This window comes from Nyctereutes procyonoides, unplaced genomic scaffold, assembly GCF_905146905.1.
Source record: "Nyctereutes procyonoides isolate TBG_1078 unplaced genomic scaffold, NYPRO_anot_genome, whole genome shotgun sequence".
In the NCBI taxonomy this organism is placed as follows: Eukaryota; Metazoa; Chordata; class Mammalia; order Carnivora; family Canidae; genus Nyctereutes; species Nyctereutes procyonoides.
The window spans coordinates 24120857-24145700 of NW_026575030.1; the positions used below are offsets into that span (position 1 = coordinate 24120857).

Sequence of the window (24844 nt, forward strand, 5' to 3'; positions counted from 1 at the left end):
GCGGGGGGGCGGGGCCTGCGTGATGCGCGGGGCGGGGCATGGGCGGGGCCTGCGTGGTGTGCGGGGGAGGGGCCTGCTTGCGGAGCGTGTGGGACGTGCCTGACGCGCAGACTCTGCCGGCGGTGCCCCTCCCGCCCCCTCCCGTTCCCCCCTCCCCCCCCCCGCGGTGCAGCGTGCAAGGCGCGGTTGTTTTTTGTTTTGTTTTGTTTTTAATTCCTGAGAGAAAGCGAGAGACACCCAGGCAGAGGGAGAAGCAGGCTCCATGCAGGGAGCCCGACGTGGGACTCGATCCCGGGTCTCCAGGGTCACACCCTGAGCCCAAGGCAGGCGCTAAACCGCTGAGCCACCCGGGCCACCCCAGGACGCGTTTTAAAGGATGCTTTTGTGTCACCTGGGTGTCGCAGGCCTTTGCAGTCTCTTCCCTGCGTCTGTGCAAGGACTCGCTAAAATACAGTTGTGCTCGCCGCAGAACTTCTGTGAACTACACCCTGAAATCACACTGCCTAGATAGACAAGTGTTTCAAAACTGTTTTTCCAGCATTTTTAATGAATACATATATGTTTCTTTTCTTCAAAAACACGTAATTGGGCTCCTGGTGACTGATGGGCCCCCACATCTTACTATTTGGGAGTATCCCCAGCCTGCTTAGGAAATTCACATGTGTGCTTCCTATTCCTTTGGTTTGTCTATTTTAATAACACCTAACATTTTATTCCCACGCCCGAACCACCTTTGTCAACCCTTACCCCACAGGGTCAGTAAAGTCTTTTTTTTTTTTTTTTTAAGATTTTATTTATTCATGAGAAAGAGAGAAGCAGGCTCCTTGCAGGGAGCCCGATGCGGGACTCGCCCGGGTCTCCAGGGTCAAAGGCAGGCGCTAAACCACTGAGCCACCCAGGCATCCCCAGCAGTCTTTTTAAAGACTGTTCCTTAGCAGCCCCAAGGGCCAGGAGGTCAATGATGAAATGGGAGGTTAAGAAAAACACTACTTCTAGGCTAGATTCCTACTCGAACGACCAGGTTGGTGCGACCAAGAAACTGTTTCCCGTACTGTGAAATTAAAAAAAATAAAAATAAAAAAATAAATATTTATTTTTTTTTTAAGAGATTGGAGTAAAAAGTACCCCTTCCAGTTTCGGTAGTCTCCGACCCATCTAGGCCTGTTCCAGGAGGCTCTGCGAGAGCGAGACGGGGGGGCGGGGGGACGCGAAAAGGGTACAGGGCTCCGGGTTTGGATGGAAACCAGGGCCAGGTCCCGCTTGGGCTCCCCGCGGATTACAAGCGGCCTCAGTTCCGTTCAGGCGGCGACGCGGACACCCCTGCTCCGCGGTGATTGGCTCGCGGCGGGGGCCTCGCGTGTGTCCAATATGGCGGCGCCCAGTGGCGGTGTGAACTGTGAGGAGTTCGCGGAGTTCCAGGTGATGGGGTTTTCCTCGCGTGGCAGGCGTGTGCCTCCCTTGGTCCCCGCGCCCTGTTCTCTGCTGTGGCCTGGGAGGGGGTACGGGCCGGTTGTGGAAGAAGCGGGCGGGTCAAGGCTCCTTTCCCCCGCCCCCCCCCAGCCATTGGAGGTCACGGGGGCGCGGGCTCGGCCGCGGAGAGCGAGGCAGCGCTGGGGGGGGTCATGCCCGTGTCGGCGGCGCCCAGACCTTGGGTCACCTCCCGGGGAACCTCTGGTTAACACCGAGCTGGGGCCGGGTGGTGGGGATCGCAACCACCTTTTAAGTACCCCCCCCCCGCCCCGGACGCAGCTCCTATAACCTCTGCGGTTCCCCTTCCTATACTTAAGAGTCGAGCTTTAGTAGGGGAGAAGAAAGTGGAGGAGAGCTTACTTCCTTGGTAAAGTAAAAAACAAACAAACCCGGTACAGGTTTTGCTCTTACGATGGGGTCGATTGCTTTTAGGACCTGTTGTGGTGCTTCTGCCTTCCTATTAGAGGGAATGTGACATTTAAGGAACAGCCCGTATCTTTTATACGTGGAGAGAGACCAGAGGTCCAGGGCTGCTATCAGCCTGTCAATTAACAGGGGTCCGGATTCTATGACTTAAGTTGCTATGAAAGTGATCTGTTTCAACCCTAGACATAGACATGGTCCTGTCTAGATAAAGAGTGGAGTCTTGAAAACAAAACAAAACAAAAAAACAGGACCTTACAAATGTACGTTTTAATCAAAGACAGGGAAAAGTAATTTCAGGCGTCACCAATCTATCCGTAGGAAGCTTTGTGCTATGAGCCGTTTTGTAGGGAGTGGCATTCTTGAAGATGACCTCAACAGGCTGAACTATTTATTTTTATTTTATTTTTATTTAGAGATTTTATTTATTTATTTATGATAGACATAGAGAGAGAGGCAGAGACACAGGCAGAGGGAGAAGCAGGCTCCATGCAGGGAGTCCAACGTGGGACTCGATCCCGGGTCTCCAGGATCGCACCCTGGGCCGAAGCTGGTGCTAAACTGCTGAGCCACCCAGGGATCCCCTGAACTATTTTTTTTTTAAGATTTTTTTTTTTTTTTTTTTTTACTTACTTATTCATGAGAGACACACAGAGAGAGGCAGAGACCCAGGCAGAGGGAGAAGTAGGCTCCATGCAGGGAGCCCGATGCAGGACTCAATCCCAGGACCCCAGGGTCAGGCCCTGGGCTGAAGGTGATGCTAAACCACTGAGCCATCCAGGTGTCCCCTGAACTATTTGACAATAGGATTTGGGCCAAAGAAATTTGCGTGGGAATCTTTCCACCTTTTACTTGTACCCACGTCACCCTTCAGCTAGATCAGTGCAACAGCAGCCAACTTCAAACGTGATCAAAGTGCTGGACAAATACCGATGACTTGTAAAAATCTTCAATAAGATGGGAAAAGACCGTTGGATCATAAAGTATAAGGAATATTTAAGTTTAGCAGGCCTGGTTGTGGCCTTGGCCTTTTCATATTAGTACTACTATGGCTTGACTTGAGTTAGTGAGCTCTGATAACTGGGACATGATAGCCTTAAGTTTTATCAGAATGAGCACTGCTTAAGGAGTTAGATGACCTGGGTTCTTTTTTTTTTTTTCTAAAGATTTTATTTATTTATTCATGAGAGAGAGAGAGAGAGAGAGGCAGAGACACAGGCAGAGGGAGAAGCAGGCCCCATGCTGGGAGTCTGGGATCATGCCCTGGGCTGAAGGCAGGCGCTAAACCACTGAGCCACTGGGGCTGCCCTGAGGCAAGTTTTTAGATAGTTTTCCTAGGCTTTTCCAAGTGTGTGTTTTACAATGGAGAATACCATGGGTTAAAAGTCAGAAGATCTGGTTTTCCAGAGCTACCATGGCATATCATTTAACCTCATTGTAAATAAGTAGAACATTTGCCTCAACTATGTCAGGCACACATGAACATAAGTTAATGTGCTATAAATGTAAAAATTTAGTATAGTATTTAGGTTTAGGTGAATTGGGTAAAATTATAAGCTGTGGTTAACCGACATACAAATTATTAAAGTTAATATTTTTTAAAGCTATGAAACCATTACTTTTTGTTTTTTGTTTTTTTTAAAATTTTTATTTATTTATGGTAGTTACACACACAGAGAGAGAGAGAGAGGCAGAGACACAGGCAGAGGGAGAAGCAGGCTCCATGCACCGGGAGCCCGATGTGGGATTCGATCGATCCTGGGTCTCCAGGATCGCGCCCTGGGCCAAAGGCAGGCGCCAAACCACTGCGCCACCCAGGGATCCCCCATTACTTTTTGTATGTTAAGTACCATAAATGTGAAAAGCTCTGCACTGATTCTATAACCAGTGATTTTGTGTGTTTATCATATCTATCTCTCAACATAATCATCACTTCACCTTTTTTAAAAAAGACTTTATCTATTGGAGAGAGAGAATGCATGAGCGTGGGGGAGGGGCAGATTGAGAGGGAGAAGCAGACATCTGAGCAGATGTGAGCTTGATTCCAGGACCCCCAGCATCACAACCTGAGCCAAAGGTGGATGCTTAACAGACTGAGCCACCGAGGTGTCCCCACCTTTTTTTTTTTTTGATGCATTTCAAAGTAGGTTGCAAACGTCCTTATTCTTTATTTGTAAACATGTCTTTTCATATCATTTTTTTCTATTCATATCATTAACTAGAATTCAATATTTGTTCACTTTCATTTAGTAAAATTTCATGCAGTAAAATACGCTAATCTTAAGCATACCGTTCTTTTGACATTTACATATACCTATAGTACAAACCTCGATCAATATAGAGAATAATACCATCACCTCCAAAAGTTTCTCATGCCCCTTCCCAGTCAAGTCAGTCCCTGTCCATATATCCTTCTACCCCTGTTAAAACTGCTGTCCTGGTTTTTTTCCATGTAGGTACAGTTTTAAAGCTTGAGTTTTTAAAGTATTTTAAGTTTTTGCAATTCTTATTTTTCTGTTATAAAAGTTGGACTTAATACTCCTGGAAAATATACTATTTCTAAAATGGAATAAAATCCAGAATAGAATGTTTAAAACTGAGTGTCTAGGATTCCATTTGAACACTCAGTTAGCAAGGATTTATTGGATGTTGCATTAGTCTGCTGGGGCTGCCATAACAAATTCCACAGAATGGGTGGCTTAGACAACAGAAATTCATTTCTTCACAGTTCTAGAGGCTCAGAGTCCAAGATCAAAGTCCTGTCAGAGTTGGTTTCTGGTTCATCGCCTCTTCCTGGCTTGCATATTGCAGCTTCATTGCTGTGTTCTCACATGGCCTCTTTGTGCACAGAAAGAGAGATTTTTGTTGTGTCTTCCCTTTATAAAGACATCAGTTCTGTAGGATTAGGGCTCTACCCTTATGACCTCATTTAATCTTACTTACCTCCCTATAGGCTCTGTCTCCAAATACAGTCATGTTTGGGGTTACGGCTTCAGTATATGAATTTGGTGGGGGGAAGGGACACAGATCAGTTCATAACAGATACCTGTTAGGTACCAGGCACTTGGAGAGATTCAACTGACAATATAAAATAAGTAACGTAATGCAAGCAAGGAGACAAAACATGTAGAAGATACTGAGAATGTGAATAAAATGCTGTAACAGGTTAGAGAGAAATAAGAGATAGTAATTAAGTTAGCCTTAGGTAGGCAGGACCATGGGACTTCAAGGTAGACGGAACAGTATATAGGCAAAAAATTGTATGTATTTGGGGGAGATAGCCAATCAGTATTGCTGGAATTCAGGATTTGCACAGGGACACACTGAGATCACACAAAAGATTGGAAGGAGATTATGAAAGGCCTTGAATGCCAAGTGTGAGATTAGGGAGTCATTTTTGTCAAAGAGATGCTTTAGGGACATTCATCAGTACTGCCACAGTCTGTTGAGACCTTATGTTTGCAATTAGCTTTGCAGTCTCCCTCCGTATCTTCAGTCATTCCTTTCTCCAATATCTCCCCCAATCTGATCTTCATAATACTTTGGTTTCATATTGTTGTCTTCTAAATTTTAGAATCTGAACCATGCATCTAATTTCAGTCTTCTGTGACTAGGTCTAAACTACTTAACATGCCATACAAGACCTTTTAAAACTCAATCCCAATGTCTTCACCCTACTTCTATCTCTTATCCTCCCTTACTGATGTTTCTCTCTCCTTAATCACTGTCACCTCCAACACACATTTAAACTCTTCTGTCCAGCTGCATAGACTTGCTTTTCCCTGAACACATCAAGCTCTATATTTTCTGTGTTTTTCCCCCACTGTTGCTACCCTGAAATCCCTTCTTCCTGACCCCATCTCCAACCCAGTTCATATATCACCTGAACAAAATCAACTAAGTATTCTTTCCTAGAATGTTTAAGTCTTGGTGTTTCTGTCGGAAATACTTATTCATTTATAAACGATTGTGGTAATTAAGTACAGATGAAATAGACTTTTCTGGCATCAATGATGGTTCCTTTCGCAACATGCCCAGCTGCTGTCTGAGCCTGGGGTGCTAGGTGTCAACTCTGGCAATTACAGGCAAGTCTCTGTTTCTGGTATAGGTGGACACAGTGTGAGTATTACCATAAAAATGTGTTTGAAGAACAAGATCTGTCTGAAAAGAGGACCATGTGAATAGAATCTACCTCTGCGTGCCTTTAGGCCTGGATCTAAGCTAAATTACACAGAATTCTTTGGCATTCATTTTTAGTTTACTGTCATGTAATAGGCCTTTTACCACTCCCCATATACCCTAGAAGCTACCCAAAATAATAAAAGGAATTTACCTGAGGATTAGTCTTAGGAGTAGAGTGTAGTATAATTATAGGGGCAATAGAAAGTTTTCTCTACCCCTCTCTACAAAATGTGGGCACTCATTCAGTACCAAAATTGGCTTCTGTGAGGATGAGATTTTCACCCCACAATTACAAACAAGACATAAAATGCATTTCCAAGATGAGTGTCTGAATAATTTTAAAGGGCCAGCCTAAAATTAGAAATTCATGATATCAGAATCTCCTTGTTTTGGGGAGGATGGAAAATTGGAAAAGCTGGAGACATTACCAAATTTGGAGAGTTCGTTTTTGCTAATCCTTTGACATTTAGAAGTTGATTAGGGTTCCAGGTCCTATACAAAGATGTCTTGAGAGAGCCACTGAACTGTATGCATTTCCGTATTATCTCTGTGGACTTGTGGCTTATTGTGTATAACATCTGCTCAGGGGTGTCTTCTGTATATTTTCTTAGTAAATTTGTGAGAGAGAAAGGAAGGGAGGATGCCATTGGAGCCAGGCATCAGATAGGTAGTAATTTCTTATGAATGATACACATGATTTAATGGCAGCACTTCGGTGTCTCCATTAACCTTCATTTGCCCTGAGTCTGTGAGGGCCACTCAAGCTTTTCTCTAGACCCTTTTGGAGCTGCCTTAAGAGCTTTGGCACTTTTTGCTTTGCCCTGTAAAGAAATGTGTGCCTAGTGAGATAGTTTGTAGTTGCTTTCCTTCTCCCTTTGTGATTTTGAAAGAAATTCCTTTCTGAATCTTACCCCCTCCTTTTCCCCTTTATCTTTAGTTTAGTGTTTTTTTTTTTTTTTTGGTATCTTTTCTGTAATATTTAAGAATCGCTTATAATTCTCAGCAATCCCTGAAGAAGTGCATTATCAATTTAGAAATTGTCATTATGTTTTCTTGAATTCAGCACTGTCCAGTAGAACTGTGATGTTGGAAATTTGTGCCATCCACCAGCAACATATGGCTTTTGGGCACTTGAAATGTGGTCAGTGCAACTGAGGAACTAAATTTTAACTTATTTAATTAAAATAACTTCATATAGCTAGTGTCTACCATATTAAAAGTCAAGCTCTAGATCATATATTGATGATCTCTAGCATACTGAAAATTGATATATTTGAAAATCCACAGTTGTAGGTTCCATTGGTAAGACTGTGATTTGACTTATTCATTACCTAGTTAATGTAGATAAATTTCCACTGCTATAGAAAGTAACAGTTATGTCCACATTTTTTAATGGAGAGGAATTTGGCTATACAGCTAGTGGTCAAACTCAAAGCTGGTTAAAGTTAAGAGTAAATAAAAATTCCAGGGAATGTCAAGCTTTGTAATCTCTTACCTGGATTACTGTGTTCATCTCCGAACTGATCCTTTTGCATCTACTCTTTTCCTGTCTAATTCATTTTCCACATTTTAATACTTTAACCTAAGCAGTCATTTCAGAGTACAAATTTGATCATGTAACCTCACATGTAACACTTCATTGGTTCTCCATTCTCTCAGGAAAAAGATTAAAATTCTATAATGTGACCTATAATAGTGGGCCTAACTTATACTATGTTTTTTCTTACTCTCTGTACGTAAGCCACATTAACTTTCAGTCCATTAAACATCCTATTCAAATGAAGATATTATCACCCAGGATTTCCAGCTTGCTGAATCTGAAAGTTAATTTCTGTTCACATCTTTCTTTGACTTCCTAGTAACACTCAGCACAGGTAGCCATTCCCTCCTTGAAATCTTTCTTCCGACTTTTGTGATATCAGTTTTTCTCCTGTACTTTTTTTTTTTTTTAAGATTTTATTTATTTGTTTATGAGAAATGGAGAGAGGCAGAGACATCGGCAGAGGGAGAAGCAGGCTCCTGGTAGGGAGCCTGATGTGGGACTCGTTCCCAGAACCCTGGGATCATGACCTGAGCCAAAGGCAGACGCTCAACCACTGAGCCACCTGTGCCCCTCTCCTGTACTTTAATTGCTAGAGTTCTTTCTGGACTCTTCTTCACTTTCTACAGTCTCCCTAAGTGATCTCTTCTCATCTCATGGCTTTTAATAATGTCAATGTGTTAATATGACTCTAGGCTGATTCAGTGTCAGACTGAGATTTTCAACTTTCTGTTCAACTTGTCTATTCAGATATTTATTTTTTTTAATGTTTTATTTATTTGTTTGTTTGTTTGTTTATTCATGAGAGACAGAGAGGGAGAGAGAGGCAGAGACACAGGCAGAGGGAGAAGCAGGCTCCATGCAAGCAGCCTGATGTGGGACCTGATATGGGACCCGATCCCGGGACTCCAGGATCACGCCCTGGGACAAAGGCAGATGCTCAACCACTGAGCCACTCAGGCATCCCTCTACTCAGATATTTAATGAGCATCTCAAATTTAACATGTCCAGAAAAGAAAAAAGAAAGAAAGAAAAACTTTTTTGCTTGCAAAATTTCAGTCCTATTCAAAAGGAGAGTTGCTACCATGAAACCATATGTATCCAACCCTTAGTTTCAACAGTCAATTCATGGCCACTCTTGTTTCATTTATATTCCACCACTCACCTCATTCTATCCAGCTTATTTTGCAGCACACCCTAAATACCCTTTTTCTGTAAATATTTCAGTCTGTATCTCTAAAAGATTGTAATACCAATATCACATACAATCAACAGTCATCCTAAGTATCATCAAATATCCTGTGAATCTTAATAGCACCTTGATCTTCTCATTCCTTCCAAATCTTTTCTTCCCCTGCTCTCTCCCCAACATCTGTTAATGGCACTACCATCCATTTAGATGCTCAGACCTCAAAGCTAATAGGCATCTTGTTTTCTCTTCTCATTCCTCACCACCAATTCATCAGTAAGTCCTACTCACTGTATTTTCAAGATTTTTTTTTAAATTTTTATTTATTTATGATAGTCACACAGAGAGAGAGAGAGAGCCAGACACAGGCAGAGGGAGAAGCAGGCTCCATGCACCGGGAGCCCAATGTGGGACTCGATTCCGGGTCCCCAGGATCGTGCCCTGGGCCAAAGGCAGGCGCCAAACCGCTGCGCCACCCAGGGATCCCCTCACTGTATTTTCAAAACATATCCAGAAGCCAGCTTCCTCTCGCTATTCCACTGCTACCTCTCAAATTATCTTTATCTCTTGCCTAGACCACCATAGTAGCCTGCTATATAGTCACCCTGTTTCCATTCTCCTCTCTAAAATCCATTCTCTACATAGAGGTGAAGTTATCTTTAAAAATTGATCACGTTATAGCCTTCCCTTGCCTAAGGGAGAGAATCCTTCATTGTCTGCATGGCCTGTGTTGTCCCTCACTTTCTGTTCTCCTCTGATGTTCTCCTCCTCACACAATATCACTTTACCCCAAATTCAGCCCTTGTGCCTTATTTTAGTTTAGCTTATATATCCTGAAGTTTGTTCTTGCCTCATCATTTTTTACTTACTCTCCCAGGTGTTCATTTAGTTGGCTCATTCATAGCCTTCAGTTCTCAGCTCAGATCCTGCCTCCTCGGAGAGGCCTTTCTTATTCTCCCTGTCTGAAGGGCTAGCCTCTCAGCCCCACTGTCATTCTTTATCCCATTACCTCAGTTTGTTTTCTTTTTCATAGTATTATCCAGTACTAAAGTTACCTTGTTTATTGAGGTACTTGCTCATTGTCTCCCCCTATGAGAAAGTTTCTCCAAGAGAGCCAGGACCTTTTCTGTTCATTCACCACTGTAGCTCTGGTGTGTAGAATGGTGCCTGGCACACACTAGACATTTCCAAGTGTGTTTTGAATGAAGAGTGAGTTAGTAAATGAACTGTGCTGTGTTTTAACTGCTGCACATATGTAATGAAGGAAGATTGCTGAGGACTGTCAGCCAAGGAAAGCTTTATCTAAAAGTTATAACTTAAGCCTCAGCTTCAGAAGATCATTTTGATTTAGATAGGGGAAAAGAGAGATTTTTAAAGGAGGCATCAGCAGCTGGTTTTTGTTTTATATGGAATAGTCGAGTTGTAGGTGCTAAAGTTGGCAAGGAAAGTCCCTGTCTGTTACTACTGCTACTTACCTGGTTTTTGACACTAAATGGTGCTGCAACCATTTGTGTAGAATTTGGCCACTCTTACACATATATCCTCCATTGTACAAAAAACGTTCAAAATGATGGTTGCTTAGTGAATATATTGAGATTATCCCTTAAGAATTCCAGTTTATAGAGAATAATACTACCATTGACAAAAGTAGATAAAGGAAGAGGGGATAAGATAGTGACATTGGTTTTAGACCTGACATTTGCCTGTATTTTAATTATTAGTCTAATTATGAGCCTTCTATAAGCTGCTTAAATTCTAGGTTGAGATCTAAAAAAAAGACCATTAAATTACTAATTAAAAGGTTAGTGGACTGATAGGAACAGAATCTAAATTGCAGACTTAGATGGAATGGCTTAATAACCAGATGGTTATTATAAATGGAAACACCTAAATGTTCATTATTGGAGAAGTGGCCTTACAGGTTGTGATACCTCCACAGGATACTTAGTAACTATTAAAAATGTCTTCTTGGCACTTTCTACTAACCAGGGCAAAATGCTCATGGTACAATGTCATAAAGCAGGCAGGACTTTAGAGTGTTACAAAGGACCTCAAGTTTATAAAAATATTCATAGATAATGTACAGAAAAAACAAAAGGAATATCTTATAATAGTAATAGTGGTTAACTGTGGATGATTTTTATTTGTAAGTTTTTCTAATTTTCCAAAAATGATAATACTTTAATCATAATAAAAGTTTTTACTTTAACAAATAGATGAAGAAAGAAATGAAGAAATTGGTTTCAGTCATGGATTTCATTGTAGCAAAGGAAGAAATGATTGGCATGTAGAAGGAGGTGAGGCAGAGGATCAAGCAAAGTTGCTTTTAATACACTTTAATATTGATTGTTAACTTGTTGGGGGTTTTTAATACTTATATTTCTGGCACTATATACTTCAGTTTTCCTGGTGATTTTTCAATCATTATGTTTTGCTAGGCTAGGGGCAGAGAGGAGAATTTAAGAAACAAAAAGAAAAGAAAAGGGTATACTCCTAGAAGCTGGTTCTAGCGTTTGTGTTTTCTGGGGACAGAGCATAGCTGTTGTCCAGCCTTTCTCTAGTGACAAGTGAAAAGAAGTACTCTAATCAAAATGTAGAGAGGAGACTACTACCCTGGGTAGTATACTCACCAGAGTCTTTCTTAGTCATCTGACCGGTTGGTGGTATTATTATTATTATTATTATTATTATTATTATTATTTTGGTTGGTTTTTTGAGAGTTGGAGCCTTTTGAGGAGGAAGAGATCTTGGAAAATGAGAGTAGGGTCACTAAAAAAAGATAAAACTAATTTCTATTCTGTGAACAAGAAAGCCATGAAGAGATTTGAATCCTTCTCTAGCAGCATGCTTTGTTTTACCTATTTTTGTTTTTTTTTTTTAATATTTTTTAAAATTTTTTATTTATTTATGATAGTCACAGAGAGAGAGAGAGAGAGAGAGTCAGAGAAGCAGGCTACATGCACCGGAAGCCCGACGTGGGATTTGATCCCGGGTCTCCAGGATCACGCCCTGGGCCAAAGGCAGGCGCCAAACCGCTGCGCCACCCAGGGATCACTGCGCCACCCAGGGATCTGTTTTACCTATTTTTGTTACAAAAATAATACACAATCATAGTAAAAAGCCTAAAAAACCAAAAAGACTAAAAGGTTATAGGTTAATTTCTGCAAGTGAATCCCTACTGTTTCTTGAATATCTTCATGGAATTTTTCTCTCAAGCACCGCATTTTAGAATGATAGACAAGGGCATGGAGCAAGCAATCATGCTGGATTGTTTGGGACAATTTGAGGTAATTAAGTTTAGTAGAACCCTTTATTGGCTGTATGCTGGGCATGGAGAGAGCACACACTGTTTGCCAAGCACTGTCAGCAGATGGGGTATAAAAGTGAATAAAACAATCTTGACCCTTGAGATGGTCACATCTGAGCCAAGGAAACCGAGTTGGTGCCCATTCTTAGAATTCCTGTTACATAACCTACCCATTATTCTTGTAATAAAGATTTTCCTGTGGTTGCACTAAATATAGCATGGTTTCTCTCCTCCTAACTTACAAAGCTGTAAAATATCCAAGAGCTTTATGGGGTTTTTTTTGTTTGTTTGCTTAAATGTTTCCTTTTTAACTTTCCATTTAGGTTATTATTCTTTTATTTTAAACATATATAGGAATTACTCAAGGTGATGAGGACGATTGATGACAGAATAGTACATGAATTAAACACTACGGTTCCAACAGCTTCCTTTGCAGGGAAAATTGATGCAAGCCAAACCTGTAAACAACTTTATGAGTCTGTAAGTGTATCTTTTGAGTCTTTTGTGCTTCTGTTATGCCTTTCTTTGCAGGCAAAATAAGAAACCAATTGACATATAATTAAACTGGATAAAAGTATGCCATCTTCATATTTTCTTGCCTACTTCTGAGGGTGTGTATAAGTTTTGATCTGGTTGCTACAAACTCAAGAAAATGTGTGGTCTTATGCACAGGCCTGTGAAGAGAGGGTTCTAAGGGATGAACAGTAGTTTTTTTGGCCCCTTCATGGGCAGCCTTTAACTTAGGGAAACCTTATGCACCAGGGAATGAAGGAGAGTGGACAGTCAAGTCAAACAGTGAAACAAGAGCAGGGGCTTTGAGTGAATCAGTCCAAAGAGCCAAACACCTGATACAATGAAGAATTAAAACCCTTCACACTTTCTATCCTCAATCATCAAGAACAGGAATAGAAGCATTTGGTAGTTAGGAGAAAAGCCACAGATAAATTTTCTTTTCCTGAGGCTTTGGTTTCTCAAGTATATATTTTTTCATTGCCTCTTAAAGATTCCCGTTTTGTCTCTTTATAATTTCCAAAAGCAAAAGGAAATTGTAATATAGCTAAATATTTTTTTATATATATAATTTACTTGTATCTTTTCATTAATTTGGAAGCTAATGTTCAAATGATATTTGCTTTTTTGGGATCTCCCACAAGATTACTATTTAAATTCTTGTAAAGAAGGTATTACTTAAAACCTATATTTTGTTTCTCAGTTACGAAAAAAAGTCAGTTTTAGATAAACTTATTCATATCAGTTAAATTCAGAGTGTTAATGTTGATATTTTTATTCTGCTTTTATATGAAAGTATGTTATTTCACTGAGTGGTCAGGTAATTCTGTGGCTTGAAAATTTCCAAGGTCGTGGGCTTTAATGAGTAGAATCCAGTATTGGAAGTAGGGAGCATGAGTCCAAGCCCTAATTTATTTTGAGATTATTTGATAGTTTACTTAGTTTCTTTGGGTAGCTCTCTCTGAAGAGCTAGAAATTTATGATCTCACTACCCATATAATTTATATAATCTGTTCAATTGTTTCCATTTACAATCTTTTTATTAACTTGAAGATTTATAGTGTAGGGTTTCACAACATGGATTCCATATCTAAATTAAATCCTGCCTCTACTACTTTTTAGCTGATAACCTAGAACACGTTACATGACTTTTTGCCCCAGCTTCCTTATGTGTAAACTAATACCATAATAGTACCTTGTTCATAGGGTTGTTAGAGGCCTACCTGAGGTAATAAGTGCTTAGTATACTAAGTGTCTTACCTATAAATGCTTGCTGCTTCCACTACTGTTGTTTTTATCTCTTATCCCTTTGTTGAACCAGGATAATCTTGCATACTGGAACCTTTTGTTTGGGATATTTGGGATCTTTTCTGTTTTGGATATTCTTACGTATGTGTTTGGGTTTTTCTCTGTATCCTAAGGGCTCCAGCAACATGAACAGCAGAGAAAGGATGGTTTACCTAGTACTTTTGTGCCAGTGTTGGAACCTGCAGCAGAATACCCATGCTAAGAACTCCCACTAAGTTCCCTTAAGTATTGTCTCAGTTGAGAATGGAACAATGTCAAACCTCCAGGGTGCTTAAGGTTACCTTGACTTCCTTTAGTCCCAACCCTTCCTTTACAGACAGTTAAGGAAGGAATGTTTGCACTCTCTAATGATAATACTTCTTCACATCAGATGGTCAGCAAAGTTATGAAGAAGCACTAATTGTAGAAATTCCAAATCTTAAAACTATACTCTTAATAAAAATAATTTCAGTGAAGATGCCCTTATTAGAGCATATTCCATTCAGTCTATGAACTTTTTCTAGCTGTACGTTGTTTATTGTTTAATCTCAAGATAAACATAAAAATCAGGACTGAGCCTTAAAAAGTCTATGAACTTGGAATAGTGCTTAACAAATGCAAAACTAGTATTGGTGTCACAGTAATTGATTTACGGTAATTCTTAAAGGTATCTCTTTAATATAATGAATTTTTGGAATATATGTTTAAATGATATATTTTCCGAAACTTGAATCTTTTTGTCAGAAATTCTAGAGGAAGATTTAAAACAAAGTGCCATGACAAAAACTTATTAATTTTTATTCTGTTTTTAAGGATAGTTAAACCAAGGGTCATTGTCAGGGTTCTAAAACAAATGATGTTTGGGGAATTAGAATTTAGTGTAGAGTTAATTTAGAATCAGCCTTTGTTCTGGAAAGAAAAACACTAAAAAACTATAATCAGGAAAACTGTTGGCATTGTTTCCCTTAAAGGCAAAAAGCATTGTTTTAAAATAACGATTAAAAGATAGTAGGTAAAAATTTGACTAAAAAAAGTTTTTACAGTTTTGGTAAAGTAAAATAAAACTGAAGTCCTAAGTAGATGCTACTTCTGAATCATTCTCCTGCCCCATCCCAAATGACTTTAATTCCAGAATTACTTACTCCAAATCAAAGGAAGTATGGTTATGATAGGGGTATCATTTAGGAATTTTCTCCCCTAACCAACGGCCTTGCCTTTTACCCTACCAAGTTTCTTGATAAATTTTATCTTAGTTCCTTTAACAAGCACTTTGTATATCAGAAACCATTCTCATGTGACCCAGCTTCCAAAACATGAGTCACTAATGAGCTAATAAGTCTGATTTAGTGCTATTTTTTCTGTATATTTTTCTCTGGTAGGCTTATGTCACACAGTCTTATTACTAGTTATCAAACGTCCTCATTTCTTTGACATACCATGTGTACAGAAGTCAATGCATATTCCTCTTGCCTGTAGCTCTTAATTCTGAGTTTTGTTGAAGGATAGTCATAAAAGCTAGACTAAAATAATTGATGATACAGATTAATAGATAATTGGCTCAGTAATTTCTGTCCACATGGGAGTGGGTGCACATTGGGGCTAATCTGAAGGAAGAGTACACAGGTGAGGGTAGGAGGGTGGTCTTTAGCTAGAAGTGTGTCCACAGGAAAGGGGCCACGCGAGGGAGGGGAGCAGTGGTTGAAAGGCCAACCATGGAAGGAAACTCTGGTGAGAGAGACTGAAAGGAAAATATTGAATATTTTGATAAAATATCCACAATTTGAACTTGATTTTAAAGTGCAGATAGAAAAATTAAAATACTATGACAGACTTGTAGTTGGTGCCAATACGATTCTGCCAATTGTTGGAGGTTTAGACAAAATATCAAAGCGATTAAGTAGCTTCTGACATCTGAGCAGTGTACTGAATTGCTAATGCAATTTTACCCTTAAATTTTAGAGGTAGAAGGATGTTAGTAGTGATTATTTACTCATAATCCATAATTTTGTAAAAGCAGAAACTGAGGCCTGGAAATACTAATTATTTAGCTAGTCTCACAGCGAGAACTTCTTAACTCTAAAGATGGTTCTTCTTACTCTATTTTGGTAAGTTTCCTACCCTCATTGGCTATTTCATTTTCTGGAATTATACCTGGAAGGAGGAAACAAATAACAGAAACAGCATATTAGCCGGTGAAATACTTGCCTTGGGCTGTTCTTGTGAATCCTAACTGTTACCATGAAAAAAAATTAGCATATTAGAGAAATTGACTGTAGGTGGGGCTAATGTCTGTCTGTTAGTTTGAATTTCCTTCTTTTCACATAGGTATGATTTATAATCAATGCACTTTTAGTATTACTGTACTCTAGAAATGCAAAGGTTTATTTTTTCTTGGTGCATATTAGACCAGTAATTCTTAACCTTGGGGTCCTGAGATGATCATTTAAGAGATGTGTTCCAAATTACTTACGAAGAATGCTTATAGGATGGTTTAGTCCTATATTTTGAATAAATATATGTATAATGGTTAGGTATCCTTGGTATAATTGTTAGTAGCATAGTATTAAGATATTCTCTCTTCAGAGGGAAAAAGGAATGATATAACATGATTACTTAACACCTAAGGTTTAGTTGGAAGTGAATCGCCTTTTTTATTACTCCATTAATGCTCCATTAATTACATGGCAGTTACATATTATTTTAGTACTTTGGTTTTTCTCCCCCAGATTATTGGGGTGTCATCTGAATTTGACTGTGATCATGGGAGTGTGTTTGAATTGTGACCATAATACTTTGTGAATCAGGGAACAAAATAGATGCAAAGTGGTATATTGGATTTGTTATATAAAGATAAAAGTTTAGTAAAGAATTGATCCACCACATGTCCTTTCAGTCAGTATACACAGTTGATGGAAGCAATAGTCTGTACTTTATACACAATTTTTCCATATTGATACTTGAACTTTAAAATCTTGGAAAGGCTGTCTTACATTCCTTGTTTTTCTTTATTGTAACAAATTGGTTCCCTACCTCACTTACTTTAAAATTTCTTGTACTTAGTGACAGGAGGCTGAAAAAAAACATGAAAGGACAAAAAAAAGAGGAAGAATAGCAGTAGTGGCCCCGGAGGTGGGTGAGAGTGAACGGAAGATAGAAGAACAGAACACAGGGTTGGAATACTGGGGAGAGAAATGTAGGGAGAAGGGACTGAAATGAAAACCCCCCTGTGAGAAATGCAGGAAGAGGAGTGGTAAGTTCCAGAAGCAAAGTGAGGAAGAAGGCAACCGGATCACATACTTTGCACCAAGAGAGGCGCTTCTTTTGATCTTTTTAGGTGATTTAGCTGGTTTAGCAAAATCTTTGCTTCCATAGATTGTTTTTAAAAATTGTTTTAGAAAGTATTATGTTTCTATAATCTAAAAAAAGGATTTTTTTACTAAAAGGTAAAAAATAGGTGTGATTTTTCTCTTTTGTTCTTTTAGTTGAGGGAGGCTCATGCCAGCAGGGACAGAGTCATAAAAAATTGTATAGCTCAGACCTCATCAGTAGTAAAACACCTCCGAGAAGAGAGAGAAAAGAATTTGGATGATTTAACGTTATTAAAGCAACTTAGAAAGGAACAGACAAAGGTAAGTTTAACAAGATTTACATTTCTGAGCCATGGATTTTCCAAATTTAATAAAGGTAGTTTTTAATATGAAAATTTTAGGGTAAGAAATGGTCATTACTTTAAAAAAAAAAATGACCAGCAGAGTTATACTTCATTTTTAGTGGGCTTTATTTTATTACACTTAGATATTAATTGGTAAGTTAATGTGCATTTCATGCATATATGCCTGGTAGCAGCTTAAGCTTAAAGAAGCATATAGTTGTATTTTCTTCTATTTTTTTATGTATTATACTGTTAAAGATTAAAGGATTAATATAGACCCAACACCACATCAGAAAATCTAGGGAATTCATATCTGTATCAATGTTTAAAGGCTTGACTGGAAAATAAACTTTTAAAAAGTGTATTTACATTTTGAGAATATTTACCTCTGGTTTCATCTGTAGAAATTTGCTGAAATGCAATACAGGTATTTCAGGATATTACCTGTTCAGCCACAAAAATATAGTACTATTTGGATATAACCAGATATACTAGAACCTCATTATAATATATTTCCCTACTGCAGAGAAGTTGCTATGGGTCTTTGGCTCATTTTGGACACTTTTTTGTTTCTACTTCATCTCCCATCCCTGCAGTTTTCACTTTTAAGAAAACTGCAAGTGTCCACTGAGTGATATGCCAGAGGAAGCCTTATTTTCCTAAAGTCAGCTATAATGTAGATAGGATGTGGACCTTAGAATATAATAAATGGAACACAACTGTTTCTTTATAGCCCTTAATGGTGACATGTCAAGAAAACAATTGAAATGTGTATCCTGTTTTATTATGTGGAATGCATTGCTGTCTTCCTTTTGGGAGTGGTGCTTAAAGAGTAATGTTTTATTTTGGTATAATTTCAAACTTACAGAAAAGTTGCAAGATGAGTACGGGGAACTCACATGTACCCTTTACCTATATTCACTCATTGTTTACATTTGCCCCACCTGCTTTGCAATACATTCTCTCCACCCCTCCTTTACCTATATCCCTTCCCTTCCTACTACACATAGGTATTTTTTTCCCCTGAACCATCTGACAAAAATGTTGGGTCCGTGGTTCCTTTGCCCCTTACATATGTTGATTATTTCCTAAGAAGAGGGGCTTTTTCCCACGTGAACACTGAGCAATTATCAAAATCATGTCTGTATTTTAAGATGGCACAACAGGTGTCTTGTTGATCTTTGGATGTCGAGTGACTGAAAACCCAGTATGGGATGGAATTGTGTTTTTCTTTACTAAATAGTCATGAAGTTTGCCCTTTGTTTAGTAGATGTAGCCAGACTTTGAAAAGGGGACCTTATCATCTCTCTCAAGCCTTTATTCTTTAACTGCCTACAGGTGAGTATGTGCACTTGCTCAGTCATCCCACTAATGCAGCATGTCTTGCTGGGTATAGATTCATCCACTGTCTTCACTGCTCTCTTTGTTCATGATGACCACTTCAGTCCTGTGTTCCATACCTGCCCATTTATCAGGCAGTGGTGGGTTCCTCAGACAGTGAACCTATGCTGTGATGGCCATCTCACTCAGTGTTTATGAAGTCTTAGAGATAATTTATATAAAACATTAAAATCTAGGCTTTTTTGTATTTTGTATTTTAGCAGACTCTTGAAGGTATTGACAAAGGAAACTGCTGGGCAGGGCTGTTGTATCAGAAACTGAAAACTCACTATTTACACGTTAAATCAAACAAAGACTAGAATGACTCTTGTCAGTGGAGAGCAAAGTTCAGAAACCACTGAGTACTTGGGAGTGACAAGTCACATAATTTGGTCCACCCTCATTTCTGCCCTTTAGCCTCTAGGGCCCAGAAAGAATCAGCTGGATGACCTTTCCAAGGAGCAGTTTTAGAAACCAGTCAGCGAGTTACAAAAGGTAGCTTTCTAGACTGATACTGTATAGGACTACAGGGTGACCATGAGTACCTAACCAAGTAAGAAGCTTGAATTTTTGTTTTAAATTTTTGAGTTTGTCTTGAAGATTATAGAATCAGAGAACTCTTAGAAATGTTCCAGCTCTCCCTCTCCCTTTTCTGAACAAGGAAACTGAGACTTAGAGATACTGACATCACCAAAGTCACAAGCTAAGTAAGTGGTAGAGCTGGGACTTTAACCCATCTCTTCTGACTCTGGATTTAGTGTTTTTATGTTAAATTGTGATTGATAGTCAAATTCTGATTACTTAAGTGAACATATTTTATTTATATACAGAAACTCCACTCTAAAAGTCCCCAGTTCTTTCCCTGAGTCTTAACTCCAAGAAAGCCACATTCCTTATTGGCACTATTATCTGTTGTCACCTGTTAGTGGCCTTTGAAAGGAAATTGACCAGTTTAAGACCTAGAGCCTCAAAAACAACCATCTGAGCGGCAGCATTTTGTTAGTGACACTGAAATTAATTGTATTAGAAGTTGTATTATCTGCAGCATTCAAGAAAAGAAAAAACATGGATTATAAAGGCAGATAGCTCTAAGGAATAAATCCCATCCAACCAACCAAAGTGGTGGCTTTGTATAAATTAATTGCCCTGAAATAATCTGATATTTACTTTGTAAAATGGAATCAAGACTTCTTAAACTTTCATTTTTAGGGATTAGGATTAAATTATATGTGTCTAAGAGCTAGCATATCCCTGACACATTTAGTACTTGCTTTCCTTTCTATATTTGTTACATTGATCCTCCTTACAGTATCTCCCAACCAGTGATTTCTACCTTACGTTTAACCACTACTTAAGGGTTCGGGGAGGAAGAGTACTCGAATCTTTTGTAGCAATGCATTCTCTTTTTGAACAGTTGTAATTATTCAGAGACTTTCTTCTATCTTGTGAAAATCTGCTTCCCTGTAATATGTGATTATTGCTCCTTAATCTTCCCTCTGCAGGTATATAGGGTAAGTCTAAACCCATTTCTGCATGACTTCCCTTTAAATATTTGAGAGCAATTATGAAGACTGTCCTAGTGGCAGTTGTTTTTGTTTTGTTTTGTTTTAAAGATTTATTATTTATTTGAGAGAAAGAACATGGGCAGGAGGAGCAGAGGGGGAGAAAGAGAGAGAGAATCCCAAGCAAACTCTGTGCTGAGTGCAGAGCCCAGTGCAGGGCTTGATCTCATGCCTCTCACATCACAACCTGAGCTGAAACCAAGAGTCAGAGGCTTAACCAACTATGCCATCCAGGCGTCCCATGACCCTGTTTTTTGACTGAACTTGTTAATTTTTTGGCAGTCAGTCCATGCTTTGACAGAGCAGTGAAGTTTTAATGATTTCTGGTCTATCTATTCGATTATTTGTGGAACTGAAGTTGCTTTGATGTAAGCAGATAGGCTTCTTCAGGCTTCATTACTACTTTACAGCATGATACTGGTTGTCAGAGATGCAGTCCTTCCTCTCGTTCTAGTTTGCATCCTTTGTACCTGCCTATATATTCTCTGATACTACTTTGGAGTTTAGCAAAGGAAATTACAAGGAGCCAGTGGATCAGTACTAAGTTCCTGTCTTATTAGTGTTACATGTGCATAGCTTAAGCATCCTGCCTGAGCTCTGCTCCTAACTGGTCAGGTTCTTTGGCCTGGGTCCCTGACTCATGGTTGCCTAGATCTTGTGTAGCTCACTGGCATTTTATTCCCAGATCTGGCCTGAGTCGACTTTGGCCTGAGGAAATCATCCTAATTTCAACCTGTAGCTTCTGTTTTTTTTCTCCTAATATTCCTGAGTATTTTCAACCTTCCTTCCTGGAACTAGCTAACTTCTTTTCTTTTAAGTTTCTGTGACCAGAAGTGACTAGGAGTATGATAGGCTCTGCCATCTGGGCCTGGCAGTGGAATTGGCTACTTTTCTGATGGAGTAATTAGATTGGCAGTTATCAAGAAAGTTAGAAAGACTTTAGCATCTTTAGCCTCAGACCTCTGGCTTGTATGCTCAAGGTGTGGAAAACTCATGCCATTCTAGATCACTTGGGCCTTATGCATTCCCCTTCTTCACTGTTTTTCTGCCTGATTCTTTTTTCTTTATCCAAATTAGGTGGCCACCTCTTTCTCCTTTTTATTCCTCTGTACTGTCTTTGCAGATCAGTATTATAGAATCAGTAACTAGAACTGGAATTCTTGAGTTAAAGGACATGTGAATTTGTTTTTATAAATCTTATCCAAATTCCCCTCCACACTTAAAAATGTGTATGAATGTATCTTTTTCCATACCCTCACTACTAGTAGGTTTTATCAGATGTACTCATTTAAAAAAAATTTTTTGTCATCTATGGCTTAATTTGAATTTCTTTATACGATCTTTCTTACTCATGTAAGTAAATTTTTTTAAACAATTTTTAAAAATGTTTATTGGCCATTTGTATCCCTTTTGTGAACTACCTGGACTTTTTTTTTTAGAGCTCTCAAGGTAATTATATGCTTGAGAACCATGGTTTTATAAAATTTAACAGCTGATTAGATATGTGGAGAATGGACTGTGTTCAAGATCTAGCCCAGGTGATACCATTAACAAAGAATGTAGGAGCAGGAGCTCCATTTTATTAGGAAACTATAAATAGAATTCGGTTTTAATTCTTTAGCTTGAATTTTCATAACTCCAACTTTTTTTTTTTTCCTTTTTGCAGTTGAAATGGATGCAGTCAGAACTGAATGTTGAAGAAGTTGTAAATGACAGGAGCTGGAAGGTATAAAATAATGCTAGTTCATGGAGGAAACTATGAGGGAAACTGACCAGCAAAGGGAAACCAAGAAGGGGAATAAGGAATGCTTTGTGGCTCTTGAGAATAGATATCCTTCATTAGAAGCAACTGAAGGTTTTAACTCTGAGAAGGGGTGCAGTTGGCATTCAAGTGGAGCCATCTTATAAAAATAAACTTTATAGTCATATGGCAGATCGTATGACCTGTCATGGTAACAGAACTGGAGAAGAGGATTTGGAGAAGCTTAGCCAAGTCATAGATAGCATCCCAACCAGGGTGCCAAGGCCCCTAATATGAAGCCTCCCCTGATTTGAGCATTGGGAACTTCAGGGAAATGTCAGGGCTGGGAACTGATAAGAGACGAGCTATAAGACAAAAGGGCCAGAGTCTGTACAATTTCTGCATTTTTTCTTTTAATTGTGAGATAACACATACCAAAAAGTATATAACATGTAGAATTAAGGAATATTAATAAAATGAACATTCATGTATCTACCACCCAGTTTAAGAGATTGAATAATACCAGTACCCTAAAAGCTCCCTATGTAGATTTTTCTTTTATTTTTTAATGATAATTCACAGTGGCCAAAATACATTGTTTTTTGTGTTTCGTTTTGTTTTTTTAATCTTAAAAACAATTTGTTCCTTATGTCAATGAAGTATGAGGGTAAATTCTAAAAAAGAAATTCTTTTAGTTTTTTATAATTTTTTATTTGGACACTTAAAATTTAGGCATGATTAAAATTTTTTAAAAATATTAAATGCTATATGGTAAAAATTCTACCTCTCACTCCTCCCTTTTGGCCACTTCCTTTCTTTTCCCTCTGAAAGGATGGTATGTGTTTTTAGATATTTGCCTCTTTTCTAATTTTATGTATGTGTGTGTGTATACACACACACATTTTTCCCACTTGTGACAACTATGAGATTGTACTGTCCACAATTTTTGTTTCTTATGTATCTTGGAGGTCTTTACAAATCAGAACATACAGAGCTTCCTTACTCTTTTATGTCTACATTATATTCCATTGAATAGCTATACCGAAATTTTTATTTAATACAGTCCCATATTGACAGACATTGAATAATAGAATGTTCTTTTAAGATTTTTGGTATTTGTTTAGATTTTTAGGAAGCAAGGCAAATAGAACGGAACATTCTATAAATTTACACAATTTAGCAAAGATTGATCTCTCTTCAGGTGTACCTACTTTTTATAAAAAGAGTACAGTACTCATTTAGAAAATCACAACAGATATCCAAAGGGAAAAGCTTTATCTTAAACTATTTGAGATATTTTTGTCTAATTGTCCAAAGTATGCCCAGAATATGTAATCAAAATGTTTATTAGTTACTATTACTAAATAAGCTAGCTGGTGATGTTTTTTTCTTGAATAATATAAATTTTATTTAAAAATTAAAATTGTCTTATAAATGGATTTCAAAGCCTTCTATATTCTTTGTGCCTATGTTATTTTGAACTCCTGAGGAAAATTCTCTGTTCCCTAAATCTGTTGATCTGGAACAAAAATGGTTATTTCCTCCTGAACCATGCCAAATTTAATTCAGTTCTAGGCTTGATTTATACAAGATGTCTCAATGGCTTTTGTTTCTGTTTAAATATCTTAGGTGTTTAATGAACGCTGCCGAATTCACTTCAAGCCTCCAAAGAATGAGTAAAAAGATACTTTTTTTTAAAAAAAAAGGACCGACTGGGACATCTCATATGAGCTAAGCATGACAGACATCAACAAGGTGGGCTTCCTAGGATGATTTCTGAGCCAACAGTCCAAGACCTTTTGTTGATTTCAGCCCCACTTAGCCAAGACCTTAAGTACAAATAATTCTGATAATTATGGAGAAATCAACTGCTATTTTATACTGATTCTGTAAAAAAAAAAAAAAAAAAAAAAAAAAGTTTTGTAACTATTAAAATAATTTTCTGACTCAGTGTACATATTTATTTGATTGTTTTCCAAGTTGAGATAAGTTCTTATAAGAGAATTTGAATATAGTTTCAGTATCTGATCTGATTTTTATTATATCTTTTTGATTTTTACAAATTTGGCAAGAATGTGGACCGTTTTTGGTCATGATTGATTTTATCCTTTTATTTATCTTTGTGGCATTTATTGCTCTTAACAAGTAAGAGGGCAATATTATAAGCTGCATACTGTCCAAAGAAACTTTCTCTTGGTACCTTATCTTGTTTTCATATGCAAAAACTAATTTGGGGTGGAATTTCCATGGACAATGAAAGGAAAACAGTAAAATGAATTTGGGAAAGGCAGAGGAAGGCTTGCATACTAGTAGTATTCAAATGAGTCAGTAAAAAACCCCTATCATTGCAGAATTTGGTAATTGCAGAGAAAACACTTTCTAGTACAGAATGACCATATTAGTTTCTATTGCTGCTTGACATATTGCCACAGTTTAGCAGCTTAAAATCACACCTGTTTATTGTTTTACTGTTCTGTAGACCAGAAGTCCAAGACTAGGTTCTCTGCTTAGGGTCTCAGGCTGAAATCAAGTCAGCCAGACTGGCTCTTGTCTAGCACCTCTATAGAATTAGTGTGTTTCTTGGCTCATTCCATTTGTTGG

General features: G+C 38.4%; 1 protein-coding gene across 1 annotated transcript; it reads left to right on the forward strand.

Annotated features, from left to right (window-relative positions):
* Window positions 1-1305: 1305 nt before the first annotated feature.
* On the forward strand, window positions 1306-24157 carry MIX23 (mitochondrial matrix import factor 23). The gene is made up of 5 exons (XM_055316495.1): window positions 1306-1419; window positions 12466-12591; window positions 17391-17537; window positions 22169-22228; window positions 23873-24157. Exons 1-5 carry the CDS (start codon window positions 1369-1371, stop codon window positions 23921-23923), a joined length of 435 nt encoding a protein of 144 aa, XP_055172470.1. The 5' UTR covers window positions 1306-1368; the 3' UTR covers window positions 23924-24157.
* Window positions 24158-24844: the final 687 nt, after the last annotated feature.